General features: G+C 36.6%; 1 protein-coding gene across 4 annotated transcripts in view; it reads right to left on the bottom strand.

Annotated features, from left to right (window-relative positions):
- Nucleotides 1-876: 876 nt before the first annotated feature.
- LOC117399663 (collagen alpha-1(XXVIII) chain-like) overlaps nucleotides 877-15,220 on the bottom strand; it is a 60,586-nt gene continuing 46,242 nt past the window's right edge. For all 4 annotated transcript variants that reach the window (XM_059022002.1, XM_059022004.1, XM_059022003.1 and 1 more), the window contains 15 exons: nucleotides 14,752-14,820; nucleotides 14,471-14,539; nucleotides 13,494-13,562; nucleotides 10,706-10,774; nucleotides 10,225-10,293; nucleotides 9,883-9,951; nucleotides 8,932-9,000; nucleotides 8,424-8,504; nucleotides 8,312-8,347; nucleotides 8,139-8,175; nucleotides 7,136-7,690; nucleotides 6,198-6,376; nucleotides 4,765-4,975; nucleotides 4,323-4,498; nucleotides 877-1,972 (listed from right to left, as the gene is read on the bottom strand). In XM_059022002.1, the coding sequence (XP_058877985.1) occupies nucleotides 1,967-1,972; nucleotides 4,323-4,498; nucleotides 4,765-4,975; nucleotides 6,198-6,376; nucleotides 7,136-7,690; nucleotides 8,139-8,175; nucleotides 8,312-8,347; nucleotides 8,424-8,504; nucleotides 8,932-9,000; nucleotides 9,883-9,951; nucleotides 10,225-10,293; nucleotides 10,706-10,774; nucleotides 13,494-13,562; nucleotides 14,471-14,539; nucleotides 14,752-14,820 (1,764 nt within the window). In that variant the 3' untranslated portion in view covers nucleotides 877-1,966. The remainder of the gene's footprint in view (nucleotides 1,973-4,322; nucleotides 4,499-4,764; nucleotides 4,976-6,197; nucleotides 6,377-7,135; nucleotides 7,691-8,138; nucleotides 8,176-8,311; nucleotides 8,348-8,423; nucleotides 8,505-8,931; nucleotides 9,001-9,882; nucleotides 9,952-10,224; nucleotides 10,294-10,705; nucleotides 10,775-13,493; nucleotides 13,563-14,470; nucleotides 14,540-14,751; nucleotides 14,821-15,220) is intronic.

The following is a 15,220-nucleotide window of genomic DNA, read 5'->3' as shown; positions in this document are numbered from 1 at the left end:
GTTCAGTTCTGGTCACCTCGCTACAAAAACGATATTGCTGCTCTAGAAAGAGCGACCAGAAATATTCCAGGGTTTAGAAGGCATAGATTCAGGCTAAAAGAATTGAATCTATTCAGTCTTGAACAAAGAAGACTATGCAGCAATCTGAGTAACGTATCTATTTTCATTTCTGCTCATGTGTTCACTAATATTCCCCTTTACTAATCTATGATCTTCTTGTGTTTCATATTCATCATTGTGGCACTGATCTACTGCTACCATATTGTAATGTTTTAAGGTTTTATATAAATTGTACTAATTTTATGTACCCCTATAATTAGCAGAGAAGTGAGAAATCATTAAGGCTCTTGTACGGATATTTTTTTCAGGTTATACTGTTTGAATTATTATAGACTATTCTTTGCAGTCATGTAGCCAGACTGTATTTTGGGGGTTGTATGAACTGGCATAATGTGGTTTCTGGGAGGTGCACAGGTGATCTTACAGTCATTGTCTCGAAGAGATGGTGATTGCTTGTCCTGAAGTACCCATCTTTGATTGTGTTATCTCCAATTAGCATATTGCCAGACATGTTGCCCACCACACAATGTTGCCCACCACACAATGGTGCAACTCCTATTTCAAAGGATCAGTCTTTTTCTCAAGCAAGACAGCCACACCTATATTGTTCCAGAAATATATCAATGCCTGTATGTATCTGCATTCCTTACTGACAACCAACATTTGAGTCCTGCAGGTTTTGATCTGCAGCTTTGTTTGTTCTGTAATGTCTTTTGGATTTGCTTTGTTCCTGAATTAAACTGTTTTGATTGAAGATTACCTGAAGAAGACTGACTTATTTTTAAGAAGTAAAAATGAACCTTACAATATCATATGTATATATATATATACAAGTTTATTTAACTGTAGTGTAGCACCAGATATCATGTTTTACAGCAAAAATACATGTTTGCTAAAACATAAGACTTTATTCAAAAATACAATGTTGAGACCTAATTAGCACGGGTGTGCTGCGCTGTGACTTTCTGAGTAACTACCCGAGTAAGTATTTGTCGACAGGTATTAAATAAATCCATTCATTAATGTGCTAATTTCAAAACAATGGCAATTAACTTCCATTTTCTGTGTTTTAAACTGCTGGGAAGCTATTTCTTCTCTCATCATAGGTGCTGGCATTGTTACTGCTGTACTGCTATACTGAGGCCATAACCTGACAATGAAAATATGTTGCAAAACTAGCAAATGCAATTGATTTGTCACGTGAATGTGACACTTGGAGGCACACCCATAGTAATTAGTGAATGAGTATGCATGGCAGGGAAATTATTTTGTTAGTAACAATCTATCCTGTGCCTTATTTTTCTACTCTATGTGTGTTCAGTTTGCCAAAAATTAATTTCCAAATTATATTATTTGATGTTTTCTCTTAAACAAATGTGTTCTCCTTAAGGAGAAGAAATAGGTCTATACTTACATCATTCAATTATATATCAGCAGTAGAACTTCATTTTTTTTTTTTTTAAAGCCAGTTTCAACCCTGAGTACACCAACATTTTTATGGGTAAATTACCAGCAAGTAAAACTATGTTACTGCATTAATGCAATTCTTTTTTAAGAAACTGGATTATGCATTAAAAAAACGTATTCTTCCTAATGGAGCATTCAAACAAAAACACAGCACCTGTGTTATGTCCCTGTTCTATGACAACATTAAATAAAACAGGTGAAATATGTTTGTATTTAAAATTAATAGAAGGACTCTTGGAATGTACAGAGTCTACTCATGTGTCTGGTTTGATTGAATAGCACCATTAAGCAGGAAAACAACAAGCATTTTGTAATTGAACCTTAATTAGGCTTCACGATGGATGTTAAATTATTATGTGTGTACATGTATACAGTGATTTATTTTAAAAAGCAATTCTTCATTTTCTTGCATTCTGATGACATGTGCCAGGCTCAGATTTTATTTCTGTGAAAAAAAAAAAAGAAATATTACCATATAAAAGATAATACTATTATTTAATCAATCACGAAGTTGGAAGAGAATTGTCTGTATTGTATTTCAAGGTTGGGATTGTAACATCTGGTACTTTTAACAATTCTCTTTCTCATATCTGAGAAATGTGGAAGCAGAGTTTGGGGGATGGAGAATGTATCTATTGTGGGCTAGGGTGGGAGTTTGGGTTACGTGAGTTCCTTATAATGTTAAACTCAGCACAGTTGGAAAAGGCTGGATAGCGACTGACACCTAGGCCTTGTTTTCTTACAGGATTTAATAACAGTAGCTGTTATTTTGTTTACTGAGGAACGATAACAAACTCATGACAGAAACAAATACTTATTTCCCGTTCAGGACCAAGGGTAATGTGGGGAAAAATATTTGTGAAAACCCAACTGCCCCATAATTGACCTAAAGGCATATTATAGTTTTTCTATTACTTTAGTTTAGTATATTGGATTTAGTCAGATTAACCAATTTTGGAGACTTAACGTTTTATGAGTAACGTGAAATGTCTATTTTCATAATTTCATGTTAATTTTAAATCTCCCACTATTTCTTCAAAAGAAAAAGAATGGGGGCTCCCAAGTGGCGCATCCGGTAAAGGCACTCCACCGGAGTGCAGGATGCGCCCCATTGCTTGGAAATCGCCGGTTCGAATCCAAGCTGTGCCACTGCTGACCATGGATGGGAGTTCCCAGGGGGCGTCGCACAATTGGCGGGGTACGGGCTAGATGGCTGGGGAGTCCTTGGCTCACCACGCACTAGCGACCCCTGTGACTGGCCAGGCGCCTGCAGGAGGGCCTGTACGCAATTCAGAACTGCGTGGTCCTCCGACACTAAGTTCTGGATGTGGCTGCACGGTGGGCTTGCAGAGTGAAAAAAAGTGGACGGCTGACGGCACTCGTTTCGGAGGACGCGATTGCTCGTCTTCGTCTCTCCCGAGTTAGTTCGGGGGTTGCAGCGGTGAGCAAGGTTGAATAATAATTGGACATTCCAAAAATTGGGAGAAAATTAATACAAAATAATTGTTAAAAAAAGAAGAAAAAGAACACGCAACAAAAATTTATTTGCCACTGAAAACTCGAGGGTCTCTCTCAAAAACAAAAGATGTGACTGCCCGAGTACACAAACAGCAATGATCTGAAATCATCGAAGATAAGCTTTAACAATTTTAGCGTTTCATTATTAGGCTCCGTTCTAACAAACAGTATCAGCTTGAGCATATCAGAAATGCTGTACATACATATTTTTCAACATGCCAAGCAATACCACAGTTCACAAAAAGGGAGAAAAACAGGTGTGAGTAATCACGACTGGAAATGACTGTCATGCGCTGTATGACAGCATACAACCTCCATACGTTGTTTTCTTATGTGCGTAATTGAGGTTGTATCTTTGTAAATGCATCCTTATTTGATGTTTTGTTTTTTCCTCAAATTGAGGGTGGGAAATTTGAGCTGTGTCTTAAATTCGAGGGTGTCTTCAATTCGAAGAAATACGGTAATACATCAGCAATCAAGTATTAAGAGGTTTGTAAAAAAAAAAAAAAACGTACTCGCTTTTAACTGTAGACAAAGAGAACCTTTTAGTTCACTTTGGGCTAATGAAACGCATCTTTTTTTCACTTTTGTCTTGTTTTATTTTTATTTTTTTACCTCATTAGTCGATCGGGCTGTAATTGCTTCTCACTGGCACAGAACTCCAAAACCCAATTTTATTTTCAGGCACAGTTGAAAATGATGTTTGATTGTTGCTCCAAGTGTATTGCTACTTCAAGAACACCCTTGGGTAAGTTTCTAGAGTTAACTGAAGCGTACAGTTTAGTAAATATGCTTTATTTTTTTTAAAACGTAAGGATTTTAACTTTGTAATAAAAAAGATGAATGTTTATTATGACATCATATAATAGAATGTGCTGTGCTACATACACTTTTGTTCAGGAGAATGTCTTTAATGAATTAATCTGTTTAATTAATTATTTAAACTGTTATGTGTCTTATTGTTTTGATTTTACTGCCATTGACAGAGAAGCATGTTTTGGGAGACCTTATCGGCATTATTTACCTTACATTTTGGAGTTAAAATATTTTCTTGGAAGCCATTTTCTTCCACCACATATGATCATGATGTCACCAAAATAACTTCTAACTACTTAAAATACCACAGAATTCTAACAACCTTTTTAAATTGCATTCCTATAAACATGACAATGACACACCCTACTAAATCTGGGATTACTAACGTTAAAATATCATAGCAGTCACATGGTATAAAATACAATAACATGCCTCAAGAGCTTCTACCACAAAATACCTACCTTTTTTGCTCTAACACAATAGTCTTTACAATCATCCTCTGTATCAAAACGGTTCCTATTACCATTACACCCTCCATACCAGAATTGGGCACATGCATTTGCTGTGGAGTCATAGTACCATTTAACAGCATACTCCCTGCATGTTCCTGGTTCCAAAGTCTCTTCACATCTTAGATCTGAAAGTAAAAAAAACAAAACAAAACAAAAAAACATCTATAAGCAGAATTTAAGCCAGTTCATTTAAAAAAAAAAAAAAAAAACTGTAGTTTTTGTTTGTTTCCTGTGACCCTTGAGTTCCTTTTTTTGCAGGAGAGTGAAAATGTTAACATTGAACACATTTAAAGTTGAATGTGTACAAACGTTTGGAAAATACTGAGTGACAGTCTTCTTTCCAGAGGCACACCTGTTCTTGGAAAGTTGTGGCCTGAGCTGATCCGATTACCTGAAAAAAAGGTTTCCTGGGTTGGTGAGGCTCGTGGAAGTGTTGGTTGGTGTTCAGTCACGGGTGCAAATGGTTTTCTTGTAGGCACCAATGGACCTGCTACAGGGGAGATGGAAGTTCTGTTTGATAACGGAGCAATTCTGTCATTTGCTATACCAATCCTGGTCCCCTGGGGTCCTGATGGAGTGTCTGATTCACCTGGTGGGCCTGGCTGTGAAAATAAATAAATAATTGCTGTCTCCAGTCATACATAGCTATAAGTTTCAAACTCATACATAAAGAAGGACGTATACAAACTTCTGATATACTTTCACCTCGGGCAGGGGTTCTCAAACCCAGTCCTGGGGACCCCCTGCACCTGCTGGTTTTTATTCCAACTGAGCTCTTGGTCACTTAACTAAACCCTTAATTGAACTAATAATTATCTTAATTAGACCTTTTTAATTGTTTTCAGCTCTTAAACAGTTGCAGAGTTCAAGTTACTTATAAAATGTTATAGCTAACTTGAAATCTGCAACTGTTTAAGAGCTGAAAACAATTAAAAAGGTCAGTAAGTATTTACACCAAACCAAAACAATTTTTTTTAAAGGGATAAAACATATCTATCTTCAGACACTGTTTAATGTTTTTAATATTTATATGCATTATTATGTCCAGTAATCCGTCGAATATCCGACTGCGATGGGACCAGAGTAAGGGCAGATATGTAAAAAGTGTGCAAACTGTGCAGCTTCCCTCTGCCTTGAAATGTGATACTGATACTCGCTATCTGAGGAGGCGAGCGTACACAAACACCAGGCAGGAACGCCAGTGGTAGAAGCAAGAAGAATAAAATCAGGCAAGCACGGCTGAGGAAGACAGCCAGCCTTAAATAAACCATTTTATTAAAAAATATGGTTACGTACCCAAGGGTGATAGGGGAACCTTGGCCACCCCAGTGTATAGTGCACAGCGATGCGAAGGACGGAGACCCGAGCTGACCGGCATAGCGGCAGTGGGGCCACTGCGTAAGCAGCACTTTTGTTTAGTACTTTATTTAATAGAGTGTCGGTAAGAATCACTTCAATGGAGCATACAGGTCTTGTTTAGAAGCTGACATTGACTACAAGATATTTTATATTTTTTTCTCACTGCAATTGATTATCAGGTTCTTGGTTTAACAAACCAAATCTTTATAAAGTCAATAACACATTCACAATTTTGATTTGATTGAAAACTGAAAAGGCAAATCATTTTTCCATCAATGGCAACAAATAGTTTTTGTTTGCCTTTAAATACAAAAAATTTTCTACATCTTTTTCATACAACCTAAAAAATGTCCCATCAATATGTGTTGAAAATCTCCAGTTCCAAATAACAACAACACATTGGCCAAACATTTTTGTATTCGGTTTAAGCTGCCATGCATGTATAGATTATCTTGATTTATTTACCTCTCTAGACAGCGTACTGTAATCTCTGTTGACAAAAGGTGTGTCTGATCTTTCCAGTTTCTCTTTGACAAGGTCTGAGGTGGTGGCAATACCAGGTGGCAATATAGAGTTAAGCACTGGACTAAATAGGGCGCCATCTTCACTTTCACAGATTCTGCTGAGTAGTTTGCTCTCAAGTTCTGCAAGTTATGTACAGGAATCAAGAGTTAGACATGACTAATCACTAAGGATAGCTTCAATCATGCTGTAGAATCAAGAGTTAGACATGATTAATCACTAAGGATAGCTTCAATCATGCTGTAGAAAAGCATGATTTCTGGAAACAGCTTTCTGGAAACAGAAATCCCTAAGATAGTTTTAATGAATGTCTTTCTTCTTCCTCTTGTTACTTTCAATAATTAGCACTGCGTTATTTGAGTAATAGCAACAAAAATCACTACTCACATACTTTATTTACTGTTTCATTATTCCACAAATGTCATTATACTTTATTTGAGAATAATGTAATCTATTTCAGAACAGTTGACAAATTCCGCCTTCATGCAACAGTTTCTTTAAAGAGAAAGGGGTTTGGCAATTATTTCCAACTTCGATCCTGTCAATCTAAAATGTTGCAGGCATGGTAGCTGTCAGCTAAATCAATCAGCTTGGTAGGAGATCAGTTTAAATCAACAATGTTGTTCTTAAATGATATTTGGTGTATAACTTACTGTAATACAATATCTGTAAATGGGCAAAAAATGTTAATGTATTTAGATAAAAACTAAATAAAACAAATACTGTATTCAGTGTTTAACATATATTATTTGGTTGTATGTATACTCGAATACTCAAAATTACTGCTCTCCGAGTATTCAAGTACGTTAAATCATGAAATGTTAAATTATGAAGGATCTTCAAGGGTGTTTATCTACTTATAAGATACATTTTAAACGTACCTGGAAGTGTCATAAAGTCATCAATTAGATAAATATGCTCCTCATCTGGATCCGAGGCAATCATATTCATTTCGTTCTTGAAGTCGAGATAAAAGGGGTCACTCCTGTTCACTACTCCAATAACAAACATTTCAATGCTAGCTGAATGGGCTTCCCTCACCACTGCCTCCAGTTTCACAGAGTCACGCTTGTCTGCCTGTCCATCTGTTATAACGATTGCCACTTTCCTAACCCCTGGCCTGGAGGCCTGGAAGATCTGGTTAGCTTTCTGTATGGCGCTGCCTGTGTAGGTGCCTTCCCCGAGATATGTCATTGAGCGAACCGCTGCCTTCACGTCGTCTTGGTTTGAGTGCTGCTGGAGGGTGACCACAACAACATTAATGTGGCTGTACAGCACAACGCCAATACGTGTACCTTCTCGACTCACAGAAACTCTGTCTATCAGGGCGCTGACAAAGTCTTTGACAACATCAAAGTTTTCTGGTCCAACGCTTTCTGAACTGTCAATCACAAACAACAGTTCAAGAGGACTTTCTCTACATTTTACACCACAACCTACAAAGTGAAAAAAAATATATAAAAAAACATTCAGGTTCCAGAAAATATATCTATATATATTGTCCTACAAACAATTGACTTACAGAAAAATAAGGCTTGTTTCTAACTCAACTGCTGTCCTCAAACCCTCTTATTTGACTCGTTCTCTTATTGACATCACTAAATAGTACTGAGGGTGCGCAGGGCTCTAAAATGGATGGAGACAACCCTACTAAATATAAAAAGTAGTTCCACTTTTCCATTTTTTATTTTTACAGTCATTCAGTACAACTATAGGCAAAGATGAATGCAGAATGGCTGTGGTGGGGCATTTATTGCCTATTTTGTCCTTAATTAGTAAATATCCTGGCATCCCTTTATTTATAAAAAAATGATGAAACTACAATATGCAAGAAACTACAATATGCAAGAGATTTAGTATGAATGTAAAATACAATCATCTTACCACAGATTTCTCTTATTATTTTGATGACTTCTTCTCTCTAAATTAAAAAGGAACAGGATGGAAATTCAATTGAAATATACTGGCAACATCTTTCATTGAATGTGTTTATTTAAAACAATTTTACCACAGCTATTCTTTTGGTCTGATTACAATGATTCGTAAACCGTACTTACAGTAAGGCCAAGTTCTCCTTTCTGTCCAGGCATCCCCTGCAACAAGTTTTACAGACTTAATTATTATTTCCTTTATTATACTAATATCTTTCTGCAATATATACTAACTTACTGGTGTTCCAGTTGGCCCAGGTTCTCCAAATTCTCCTTTGTCACCCTGCCTCCCTCGATCTCCTGAAAATCCACGGTCACCCTGCCATTTTAAACAAGCAAATCTGTCAAAAAAAAGTCCTGAATGTGTCTGTATGGTGCTTAGAAATAAGATAACCTGCACCCAATTTAAAACTTCACTCCAATCCAAGTTTCTCTTTTCAGTCCTTATGTATTGAGTCACATTAGCATCTTATTGTTGGTTATGGTATTTTGTTAAATCTTTATTTTAGAATCGAATTACAAGGGAGACGTGACCATGAAGTCGGTAGCACTGTGTATATGATAAAATCATAAGACATAGTCATTAAGTAACTTTTAAACCACAGTTAAACATAAAGGGATAAATAAGGCAATGGACCAAGTGCTTTATAATCACCCGGAAAATGATACAGTACAACCTCTTTACAGACACCTTACGATACTGTAAACCCCATAAGTGTTCAGGTCTCCCAATATTTAAAACACACCTTCTCTCCTGGGAAGCCTTCACCTGGTGGGCCCCTTGGCCCAGGCACTCCCTGAAATCCTGGCTCTCCCTATGAACCAAAAACAAGAACACACCCCTTATACGTTTCCGACCGGAAGAGCATAGTGAACTGTATTAAAACACAGTGAAAGCATCTTAAAGCATAGGCAAGCATTGTAAAGTCCAGAGACAAAAATACTGTGGCAAACTTTTCAAACAGATAAAAACATAATCTTTTTTGTAAGGAAAGGAACATCTGAGAAATATGTCACCTTCCTCAATATCACAGAGGTGGAAACTGTGGATGGAACCCCAGCCTTCAGGTCAGATGATCAAAGCACTGTCAGGTACGTATGCTATGCCCCTATTGTATTACTTGGATAAGAAAAAAAGCTTTCAATTTGTTTTTGCACTATTACGTTTAATATTTCGCTTTAGGGCAAGATCAGGGGTACCAGTCAACTCGTCCGGGTCGGACCAATAACTGTCAGACATAAGTCATATCGGACCTCGGACGTAAATCAACTAGGAGTGAAATCGGACGTAAATCAACTAGGATTCTAGTGAAATCACAGGCAAGTCCAGTCAGATTAAAAGTGCAACTGGATATGTGTATAATAATAATAATAATAATAATAATAATAATAATAATATAAATTGGATCTAAAGTTATCTGTAGCAAACACACAAGTACACGGGAGGCTGAAGTTAAATCCAAGTTTGTTGTTCATTTTTTGAAAAAGAAAAACAAACTGGTAAGTTTTCTGTTTTTCAGTTTGTTTATCGTTGTTTGTTTTTCAACTTTTCAATAATGGAAAACAGAATGGTTCATTTTCACATATATGATGCCTTTACTGGAATGCGTAATAGTAAATCAATAAGCAGAGTAACACATTCACACTGAAGTTTTTCATTAGAACAGCTCTGAATGGTTTGAGTTAACGGTTGTTACCTTGGGTCCTTGGATACCCTCTCCAGGTAAACCTGGGGACCCTGGTGGACCAGCCTGACCAACAGATCCCTGAATAAGAAAAGAAGAATTAGCACACCAGAATTTTAACAGGAAATCTAAAGCTGTAAAATGAAAGCTAGTTCATCCTTGCCCCTCAATGCTTCATGCAAATGGTCTTTTCTGTGACCAATATGGGTACTAACCGTAGGATAATGCTCTCAAATCTTTATGTATAATGCATGCAGAAAGCACAACAACTCTACAATATACATCATTAGAAAACCTATAATCCCCCATTGTTAACAGCAAGAAGTAACTCTGATCATCTCAATTGTTTCAAACCTTGGGTCCGACGGCTCCAATTCCAAGGAGGCCAGCTGGTCCTGGAAAGCCCGGTAAACCTCGGTCTCCCTGAAACAACAACACGGGAATATTAAACACCAACTGAAGGTATGAGTTGACACTGGGCCAGTATATCAACTATGTAGTCAACTACTGATAATGGAACTGAGGCATTAACCTGCAGTACAGTTTGCAGGTTTATTTTAACTGGTCATTTATACTGTAAATGATTCTGCTCAAGATTTGGTGCCATCAAAAACATAGTAGATCTGTGCCTCAGAGCTTATTCTGGATTTGTTTTCCGCTGCAATAACCTCTTTTTATAAGAAAGCTTGTCCTTTGCTGAGGGGGCTCTCAAAAAAGTAAATAAAAATAAATGCTGACGTGACTTCAGACTTCAAATAAAAAATAAATAAATAAAACCTTCAATAAACGTTTTAAAAATGTCATAAATCAAAACATAAATCTCAGCATAGTTCACCTTGGAACCAGGCAGCCCCTTTCCTTCAGGGCCTGCTTCTCCTGAAGGCCCTGGTAATCCAGATGGTCCCTAGAAAAGGCAGGTTTACATAATAAGAAGAGACAAATTTGCCATTAACAGGTTCCACAAAATTGTATTTCAGTTTCACATAGTGGACTTCAGAGGGAGACAAGCAGAAATAACATGAATCCAGTCAGTGTCGCTGGGTTATCAGGAGAAGCAGCATTGTTATATTGTGGTGTATGAAATACAGCAAGACGTGTATATATGTTTAGTAACACTGTAAAGCAGGCTTCCTCAATTGGCAGCCCGCGGGCTGAATCCGGCCCTTCCTTTTGAACCCGTTGAGACCCGTTGAGCGTCAGCTGTCCTTCAGTACAAAATCTGAAATTGCTGATACGCAAGATTAATGTCACCGCTATCTACAGGGTATTTGTGTCCCCTAACAAGCAGGGTTTTTTTTTTTTTTTTTGGCTACCTAATCAGGCAGGAACAAGTCAGCTGATTGGCCAGCTTTCATTCTGATGAGATTTCATTTTGGCATGCGTTACAAATAATATTATTTTCTTTAGTGCAGAGAAACTATCTGAATATTCTTACAAACATTGCTGCACATTAATTTGAAGACAAAAATCCATGTCTGTGTTTAAAATGGCGAGTGATGTGTGGTATTAACACAACATCAACAAAATGATGCTTCAGATTTGGCATGTGAGTCAGAATTGGGGGATACAGATAGAGGTAATGCACATCACTCGAAAATGCTTCACACTTTCCAGACACTGGCCAAACTAGCAAGGTAAATGTTATGTACAGTGATCAACGTTGTTGTTTTGTTATGATCCTATTTTCTGTTATGAGGAGAGTAATAAACGAAAACTAAAATGCTGCATTTCTTTCTTTGTGCAACACCCCTTTTTCCACATTTATTTCTTGAAGTTTATTTAAGTTAAATTTGACAGTTTTCACTTCTGTGCACAGCTTTAAAAAAAAAAAACAGTAACGCTATTACTTTATGAAAATGTGTCACTTGCCACTATTGTGAAGAAACTACAATGGCAGGGATACAAAAGAAAAAAGAAAAAAGCGATGTCTACTTTTGTACCGTTTCTGCCTGAAATACACACGTGAAAAGTGTATAATTTTAAGTTTTAACATCCTCTGCTTTATAGTTAATTCAGTGGAGCAAAATAACGCCTTCACAACCTATGCTGGAATAGTAGAGTTTTACATATAGCTTTAGGATAAATAGTATTGGAAATCGCTTTAATTTCGCTAGATTTAGCTGGGAACTGTGCAGCATGTAATTTGAACATGAAAGGGAATGTTTTTTTTTTAATGTTGCAAAACACCAGATTTTTGTCTCCATTTTTTATTATAGAAAGCCTTGGGAAGGTGAAAGGGGCTGCTGTATGTTTTAAAATGAGAAACAGTTTGGCTTTATTATAGAAATAAATAAAAAACTAGAGAGCATATGTCTATTTCCTTTATTATTCATATGATAAACTAAGTATTTTTAGGAAAAAATAGCAATGCGGCCACCAGTAAGTTGGCTGTGTGGTCCAATGGTTAAAGGGTTTGTAACCAGAAGGTCCCCGGTTCAAATCCCACCTCAGCCACTGACTCATTGTGTGACCCTGAGCAAGTCACTTAACCTCCTTGTGCTCCGTCTTTCGGGTGAGACGTAGTTGTAAGTGACTCTGCAGCTGATGCATAGTTCACACACCCTAGTCTCTGTAAGTCACCTTGGATAAAGGCGTCTGCTAAATAAACAAATAATTAAATAATTAAGTGTTCAGGCACAGGAAATTGGCAGAAGAAACCGAGCATGTCAAAGATATTTTATATGGCCTTAAAAAAACCTGTTTGGCAACATTAAGAAATGTACCTAAACCTTTCAACGATGGCACGTTGGATATGCACTTAAGTTTATTTTCCCTCTGTTTACCGTCATGCTATCTATTTAATTTAGAAACTTTTCATTTACGTTTAAACACATTGGAGCTAGAACCTGCATATTTAGACATGGTGCTACACTTTTAATCAGGCGCTTAATAAGATGCTTATACAAGATAAATAAAGCGATCACTAATTGAAGTGCTTTCATTAGTTAACTTGAAAGCTTGCTGTGTAGTCATTTTCAGAACATTTTCTAGACTTAATAAAATTAAAATGAATAACATGCTGTTTTAATAGCATTACAGTGAGATTTGTATAATTATTTGTTTGCAAGAGGTCATTTGAATATTGTCAGAAAAATATCAGGAAAAATATGTTTGCTTTCTATTTTTATTATTAAATTGTGATCAGACATTGTATCATTGTAAGTAGTTATTTCTGACATGTATTAGTTGATTGGTGCAAGTGTAGTGTTGCAAAATTCTTATGGTATGTAAAGTGTGATTCGGTAGTCAGCTTTTCATGACCATTTAAACAACCCCCCACCAGTACTCACATCTTGAGCTCCCTGTGGCCCCCCCAAGGTTTGGATATTGCCAGAGAATGGAATTGAGTACCCTTGCTGTCAGTCACTTCACCAACATTTCACTCAGGTAAAAGGTACTACAATAGAAAAAATGTTTTGCCTGGCAAGATTATCAGAAAACCATTTTTTTGTATTGTAGTACCTTTTACCTGAGCAAAATGTATTGGATAAATAAATAAAATCGATGTAAAATGTATGGCAAAGCTATTACAAGACTAGTCTTTTTAGAAAAATTAACTTATAAAACATGAAGTACAAGTATTCTGTCTGCAATTCCGATTTGAAATCATGTATGAATCATACCGGAGGGCCAGGATAGCCGTCCCCTTTTGGTCCAATTGGTCCTGAAGGTCCAGGCAATCCTCTTTCACCCTCGAAACAAATTAAAACAGATTACACTGAGCGCAGAAACACACACTTCAGCATACCGTGGAGCAGGGGTTTTAATTAAAAGTTGAATTAAAAGACAGAATAATCTGATTAACACATTTTTTTTCCCTGTTTATTTAATATATAAGTTTTCACAATGGTCTGGGACTGACAAACTGCTGGTTTAAGGCAGAATACCAAACATTAGGCATTTGTAAATCTTAATGTCTTTGGATGCACAGAATTAAAAGACAGTATTTAAGAATCTCTTTGGGAACACTTGTAATCGCTTTCTATTCAGCAAAGTCATTATAAATAATGCAAATAATGTTTATCATTTACCGTTTACTTCCCACCTCAACACACATATGTGTGCCATTTAAAATGTTTACAGTATCAAAAACATTGACCTCAAGATTAAACTATAATAACTAACAACGATAAACCTTTTTTTATTAAAGCCAGCATGAACATGATCCAAAGGGACTCTGTGTAACTTTCTATTGCTTTGCACATTCTGTGCTCTTGTGTTTTCTTCCTTCATTTTGCAAGTAAGACATTTCAAACACCGAAGACATATTCAATCAGCTATTGCTGTTACTAAAATGCAGCCATGGTGATACCCCTGCTGTAGAGTATTAACCACTGGAATCCCTTATCAAGTGTTTCTTCTCTTTTACTGCTCATAAAAAAATAGAGAAAAAATACCACTATAAAAAAACCAAAAAAAATACCTTTGCATACATTCTTCATGCTGTATCACAACTTCTGAAAAATGTTTGTGTTTTGTAATTTAGGAGGATAGTAAGTGTTTTGAAAAGGGAATGTGGGCCATGCAGATATAGTTTATATTACTAAAGTTTTTGGGAGTGACCGCGGTGCTGCTACTCGCTATACTGCTGTCTATGTACCTTTGGTCCAGTTATACCAATTCCTGGCTCCCCGACTGGTCCAGATGGCCCTACCCGACCTGGGTCACCCTGTCATTTAAAAATAACAGTCAAAACTTAAAATAATGCTTTTTCTTGTGCAGTCTGACACATTATTTCAAGTACTGTACTGCAACCACCAGTATCCCTTTCATATGTAATGCATTTTTTCTCTGTTTAGTTTTACTTGTATATGTGCTGACTTGTGCTGGGAACAGGTAAGTACAGGCAGACAGTAAGAAAAGGATTACAGAATCACATACTTTTGGCCCTTGAATTCCCCGACCAGGTGGGCCTGGCATCCCAGTTTGGCCAGTATTTCCTGTCACTCCCTAAAATGAGAAAAAAATATATACCTATGTGAGAATCTACGATAAATATACTGAAAACCAGTTATTATATTTCAAGACTTCACATAAATACAAATACCGGTAGGACTCATTTTGGTTAGATCTTTCCTTTTTTTTTTTTGTTACACAGAACCACTATGTTTTCTGTTTCTTACTAAATTTGTTCTAAAATCTGAAACAGAACCATTTTATTCTGGCCATTGAAATATGGAAAACAAATATGCATTTGAAACACACAAAAGACCAAATATACTGCATCACTTTTTTTGTGAGCTAATTTAGCAGTACGTTGCAGAGAAAACAGTAGAATTGTTTTTGTATAATGTATTTAGCGGGCCTGTGTACTAAGAGTTGTGCATGCACAAATACCAAGTTGAGCGTG

Source organism: Acipenser ruthenus, chromosome 4 (assembly GCF_902713425.1).
Source record: "Acipenser ruthenus chromosome 4, fAciRut3.2 maternal haplotype, whole genome shotgun sequence".
NCBI classification, from domain to species: domain Eukaryota; kingdom Metazoa; phylum Chordata; class Actinopteri; order Acipenseriformes; family Acipenseridae; genus Acipenser; species Acipenser ruthenus.
This window is presented reverse-complemented; position numbering and strand designations above follow the sequence as displayed.